General features: G+C 40.4%; 1 protein-coding gene across 1 annotated transcript in view; it reads left to right on the forward strand.

Moving 5' to 3' along the window:
• Positions 1-1,197: 1,197 nt before the first annotated feature.
• Positions 1,198-6,888, forward strand: part of FAM161A (FAM161 centrosomal protein A) — a 24,980-nt gene continuing 19,289 nt past the window's right edge. The window contains 1 exon segment of the mRNA XM_014589222.1: positions 1,198-1,295. Coding sequence (XP_014444708.1) covers positions 1,198-1,295 — 98 coding nt within the window.

Here is a 6,888-nt window from a genome sequence, read left to right on the forward strand (position 1 = left end):
GAGAGACAGAGAGCTAGAAAGCGAGAAATCACCCCCCAGGGGGGATGGCCACGCTGCAATCTCTTCTTCTCCATTCTCCTCTCAGGATCTTGGGCACGCATGCACACGCGCCCAGTGTGAGTTTAAACCATTGGGTCTGGGACTCAAACCATGGTCAACTACGTGGAAGTCCAACAACATAGCCATTACATCAACTGCTGGCCCCACAAAAATCTTTCTTAAAAAAAAAAAAAAAAAAGAAGAAGAAGAATGGGGGAGGCAGCAGGTGGCATGGAGGTTAAGGAGCCAGATCCCATTTGTGAGATTGTGCAGTTCAAGTTCTGGACCCCATGGCTTGAAATTCACACTTGATACGCATGCATGTGTGCCTAAAATCCTGAGAGGAAACTGGAGGATAAGGAATTGCAGTATGGCCATCCCTCTTGGGGGGTTATTTTTCTCTCTAGCAAGCTCACACATCCTATAGCAAAAACTTAAAAAAAAGAATGGGGATGGGAAGAACATTCCCCATTCAGGGAACAGCATATGCAGAGACTTTCAAATAGGAAAAGCAACTTTGTATGATTAAGAATCTGAAAGAAAGCCATCAGGAATGGAAAAGAGAGTGGGAGGAGATGAGGTTGGAGAGGTGGGCAGGGCCTGCTTATTGAGGACTTTGTAGACCAGTAGGGAGTTTAGGTATTTTAGTAGTGGGAGGCTTCTGAAAGCTTTTAATAGATATGTTCCTATTAACATTTTACAAATATCACTCTGATTGCTTATGGAAAATGATCAGAGGGTTTGACTAAACAGAAATAAGGAGACTGATTAGGAAGCTGTTGCACTAATTCAGGTGCAAGAGGCAAGAGCAGACAGATTTCTTGAGAATGGACAGGTTAAATCGTTAGGTTGAATGTGAGGGCCAAGGAATAAGAGGTCAAGGGTGCTCATTCCTAAGTGTCTGATTTGAATAGCTGCATAGAAGATAATGCCATGTATTGAATTGGAGACCACTAGGGGAGGAATAGAGTTGAAATCTATCACACCCAGGGTGATTTCTCCTCTCTTCTCTTGGGATTTTTTGGGGCACAGAAGCGCACGCACCTAGCATGTTTCAAGTCTCTGGGTCCAGGACTAGAAATGTGATTGCCCATGTGGAAGTCCAGTGCCTTAACCACTGTGCCATGTGCTAGCTCCAACATTTCTAAAACAACCAGAATGGGTAAGATCTCCTCACAAGAAAGTACAGAAAAAGAAGAAAAAGAGCCTAAGATAGAGCTCTTAAGAACTTCAGTATTTAACAACCTTGTAAAGAGGTAAGCACTAAGGCTTATTTTTGTGCATGAGGAAACTTCCTTTGATGGTTTCTGTTTGCTCCAAGAAATAAAAGTCAGGGTTATCAGTGGGAAATGGTGCGGTGAGATGGGAGTAGTTAGAGGAAAAAGCAGTATTGCAGGGGGGGTGGAGATGATCTTCCAGAAGGATCTAAGAGGTACTAGGCAGGTCAAGAGTCTGTTATACGTTGTTCAGGGTTTAATTTAGTATTAATAGTCACAAAACAGTTTTTTCTTTAGTTGCATTTCAATTATGGTGATAATACATGAATACATTCTCCTTTTAAATGATCAAATGTTACCTATGAAGTTTAGGCCCTTTTATTTTGTCTCTTCTTACCCCAAGAAACAAAATCTGGATAACACTCCCTCTCCATTGTTAGCCACTATTTTGAAACTGATATGTATTTTATTCTTTGGACTTTTTCTATTTATATAATTTTTTTAATAATTATTTATTTTATTTTTTATTTATTCATTCATTTATTTTTTTAATTTGACCAGAGAGAGACAGAGGGTGAGAATGAGAGAGAGAGGATGTGAGAAAGCAAGCCATGAGATTCAGGACTCATGGTCACCATGTGGGAGTATCCAGTGCCTTAACCACCACACCACCTGCTGGTCCCCTATATAATATTTTAATATATGGTAGCATACTGTATATATAGGTATATAGTTCTTCAACTTGCTTTTTTTTCTCATTTGGGGGCTTATCCATGTTAGTATGTAATTCTCCCTCATTCCTTACAAATCTTTTCCAATGAAAAAAAATTTTTAATAAACATTTCAGAATTGGGCTGGCAGGTATGGTGGTTAAAGTGCTGGACTCCCACATGGCCGACAGCAGATCAAGTCTCAGACCTGGAAGCTTGCTTTCTCACTTTCCGTTTCTCTCTCTCTCTGACTCTCTCTGGCTAAATTAAAAAATAATAATAATAAACAAAATGAAATAAATGAATACATTTTTTTTAATCCTGGAATTGCAGACAAAACTATATACACTACCACAAAGATTAATAGTGAAGTTACTAATGAAACAACAGGTGCTAGAAGGATTCATTATCCAAATGGGTCAAGCTAATCTAGGGAAGATTATCCTCTAATCTAGTGCTTTTACAGCATTCCACAAAAAGCCGAACAGTTAAAGGGAAAGGGTACTGTTTTAGGCTCTTGAAAAAATAGTGTCCATGAACTAGTTGTTTGACATACTAAATATCTTCTGGATATAGACAAAGAGGAAATTAGACTTGGAAGTCATTTATTAGCCATTAGTCTATTTTAGGTAAAACATTGTGAGATCAATTTACTTGAAAAGTTGAAGCTAGTGTGAACAGTATTAAGCTGAAAATGGAATGGGTAAAACCTATACATCTCTTCAGCAGACACTCATCCTTTTGTATCTTTTTCACATAATTCTTCCAGGTGCAAATAAATATGATCCTTTTTGCATAAATGCTTGCTAAAAGACCTCCTTTTTTATTTTATTTTATTTTATTTTTTTAAATTTTTGCTATAGGGCAAATGCACTCACCAGAGAAACAGAGAGGGGGAAAGTGAGAAATCACTTCCTACCCCCGGAATGGCCATGGTGAACTTTCTTCTCCTTTCTTCTCTTAGAGTTTTGGGCACATGCATGCAACTGGCATGCTTTTTAAAGCCACAAGTCCAGGATTTGAACCACGCATTCTGTGGTATGGGATCCAGCTGCCCTAACCAGCTGGCTCCAAGACCTACTTTTAAGAGAGATTCTAAATCTGAATGAGAGCACATACATGCTTTTGCCTAAAAACAGTTCTTTGAAATATGCTTCTTATTTTAATTAGTTTTTGGAGAATAGGCCTTTTCTTTAATACTGAGTGGAATATGCCTCTTTGGAGCAGTCAGTATTTTTTTTTTTTTTTTTGGAGAGATTTTTGCTATAGGGCACGTGCGCTCACCAGACAGACAGAGAGAGACATAAAGACAGAAAGCGAGAAATCACCCCCCAGGGGGGATGGTCACGCCGCAACCCCTTCTCCATTCTCCTCTCGGGATCTTGGGCACGCACACACACGCGCCCGGCATGAGTTTTAAGCCACCAGGTCCGGGACGCAAACCGCAGTCGACTACATGGGAGTCCAGTGACATAGCCATTACGCTAACTGCTGGTTCCTTAGTCAGTATTTCTTTGCAAGATTTGGACTTTTGAAAGGGAATAACTATTATTTTCCCTTGGTGGAAATTTATGTTATTTCTTAACTCTACATTTATTTCTTCAACAAATATTTCTCAAACACCTGCCATTGGCCAGGTAATTTTCTTTCTTTCTTTTTTTTTTTTTTTTTAGTTTTGCTAGAGGACTCACTTGCTGGAGAGATACATGAGGGGTTGAGTGATTTCTCACTTTCCCTCTCACTGCGCCTGTCTCTCCCCTACAAGTGTACATGCCCTAAAACAAAAACCTCTAAAAAAAGCAAACCTGCTTTATGCATTTTACCCTCCTTTTATTCTACATCTTTATGTACTCTGCTCTCCCCACATCCTACCACTTTTGCTAATGTCATTTATTTTTTCTAGAGTACCTTTTCCCTATTTCCTACAAACTCTAAGATTCATCCGATTTTAAGATATTTTTGGTGACTCAGTATCAGTCCTCCAGGAAGCTTTCCTTTATCTACCAAACTCAAATCAAACCAAAGTTCCTTACCTTTGAATACCCTCATCACTTCGTCTTTGCATCTCTTAAGATCACATCCTACTCTTGTTAATCCTCATTCCAGTGTTCAGTTAAATGTCGGTGTTCTCTAAGGTTTCTATCCTCAGGTTCTGACCCTGTAACCCCCAGCAGTCTTCTCCATGTTCAAGGCTCCTCTTGCCACTGTTGTGTACATTGGCACCTCCTGAATCTGTCTTCAACCCAGTTTCCTGCCAGGCCTCCAGACATATTTACCCACCTGTTACTGAACTTCTCCATCTGGCCGCCCCACCATCCCCTCAAACTCAGCATGACTGAGGTGTTTACTATCCTTTCCCTGAAACACTTTTCTCTGCTCTGTTCCCTGTATTCATCAGTGTCAGTACCATCACCTATCAAGACAGACCTAACTCCAAACAGAAATCTTTTCACTCCCTCACCCCCAACTCAAACCATTATCAAGTTGGTGATCCATCCTTCTCTCTAAAGGCAGCCTTCTTGCTCTCGTCCCTGGTTCTGCTCCTTTAAATCCGCCCCTAATTCCCCTAACCCACACCTTTGTCATAGCCCACTAACAACTGTCAGCCTTGCCTCCCTGTACTCCACCCTACTTGCTACCAGAAGAACCCGGCCATTACTGACCACGTCAGTCCTCTGCCTCACCGCCTTCAACACTCTGTTGCTGGGAGCCTAGCTGTTGGGTTTTTTACTTGCCTTGCACTTTTTGCTTTGTCTCCCTCACCCCCACTGTAAGCTCTCCATCGTAGGGGACAAATATGCCCTTTTCTTCAGCCCTTCTCCAAACTATTTATGTCTCTGTGGGCATATCATGCCCATTCCTGCCTCTTGTGGCTATTGTAGAATCCTTCCCTGCCCTTGGGAGGAGGGCGGTAGGTCTTGGAGCTTACCAGACTTAGAATTGAATCTGAACTCTACTGCTTAATGGCTGTGTTGCCTGCCACAGGTCACCTAACTCTTCTGAGCTTTAGTTTCTTTGTGGAGAACAGAGTACCTGTGGGTCGACTCATTATGAAGTAATGTTTGATAACTATTCTAGTACTGTATCTTGGAGTTCTTGGTTCCTTTTTTCCTGTCTTCCTTATCTAACAAACTTTGTCTTTATTTAAACTTACATCTTTAGTCTGGCTCACCTCTACAAATTCTGCCCTTTCATTTTATAGTTCTGATTCTGTGATATTCGTGTTCACGCATCTACCTCCCTGCTCAGCTAGAAGCAGCGCGTGGGCCAGAACCAGTTCTGTCTTATTCTAAGTCTGCTGTCAATTATTTATGTGCATGTCCTCTCCTAACCTAGCTGGAAGCTTCTCAAAAGTGAAGTTAAAAAAAAGTTACTGTTATTATTTTGATTGCCAGAGGGCGTGTGCCCTTGCCAAACAGAGAGAGCCATAAAGCACTCCCAGTGGGGTCTGGTCACACTGTAATCCTTTTCCTCCAATTCTCCATCCTGTCAGGAGCCTGGGCATGTTCACATGTGCCCCTAGAGTTTAAGCCTCTGAGCCCAGTACTCAAGCCCTGGTTGGACATTTGGGATCTGGCTCCCACAGTGTGTAAGTGCTGCACTATAGGCCAGCCCAGTTTTTCATTCGATTTTGTATCTTTCAGCAACTAGCTGAATGGTGGTTTCCCCACATATTTGAGTAAGTAAATTAACAAAGTACTTGTCCCATAGATAAGAAGGTAAAGTGAAGAGCACATACAGAAATAGCAGATGTCAGAGAATTCTCTTAAGTTTGACATACATAAAGCAGTGTTATGATTCATAGGTTTGTCAATAGCGAATTTCTACATATAAGTTGTATTAAAGCAAATATGGTTTTCATTTGTTTTGTGTAAGTTACATCAAATGGTATAATACTGCCCCTTACATACTAATTTTAACCCATTAACAAAAAACCATATGGGGCTAGTGGGTGGCATGATGGTTAAGGCACTGAACTACCATGTGGCCTACCGCAGTTTAAGTCCTGGAGCTGGTGGCTTGCTTTCTCACTTTCCCTCTCTTTCTGTCTTTCTCTGATGAGCATTCATGCCATATAGCAAATTTTAAAATAATGATAAATAAAATTAAATAACGCTTAAAAAAAATACTGCTTGGCCCCATAGCCTAATGGTTACATGAGCCAGATTCCACATGACTGACCATGCACTTCAAATCTCAGCCCTGGTGACTTGAAAAACATGCTGGATGCATATGCATGTATGTTCTTTTTTTTTTTTTAAGAATCATTTTATTTATTTATTTATTCATTCATTTATTTTAATTTGACCAGAGAGAGGGAGAGAGGGAAAGTGAGAAAGCGAGCCACCAGGTCCGGGACTTGAACCATGGTTGGCCATGTGGGAGTGTCCAGCGCCTTAATTATCATGCCACCTGTTGGTCCCCATATGCATGTATGTTCTAAAATTTCAACAGGATGGAGAAATGGAAGAGAAGAGATTGTTGCATGATCACACCCTATTGGGGGTACTTTCTCTCTCTCTCTCTCTTTGGTGACCATAAGTACCTTCTGGCAATAATTAAAAAAAAAAAAAAAGGCTCTGTCTATAACTGTTATTTAAAGTGGACTCTTCTGGGGCCAGCAGGTGGCATGATGGTTAAGGCACTGGACTCTCACATGGCCTACTGCAGTTCGAGTTCCAGACCTGGAACTTGCTTTCTTACTTTCTCTCTCTCTCGCTCTCTCTGTGTCTGGTGAGCACACATACTTCATAACCAATTTGAAAATAATAATAAAAAAAATATTTTTTAAAAAGACAAAATATAAAAATAAAATAAAACAAACTTTTCTCACTTGCTGTTGGGAGAAGATAAACAGATTTATTTTCTGGAGTTATCAGATTGGATCTATAATTTTTTTTTTTTTTTTTGGAGAGGTTTTT

This window comes from Tupaia chinensis, unplaced genomic scaffold (assembly GCF_000334495.1).
Source record: "Tupaia chinensis unplaced genomic scaffold, TupChi_1.0 Scaffold000341_1, whole genome shotgun sequence".
NCBI classification, from domain to species: Eukaryota; Metazoa; Chordata; class Mammalia; order Scandentia; family Tupaiidae; genus Tupaia; species Tupaia belangeri.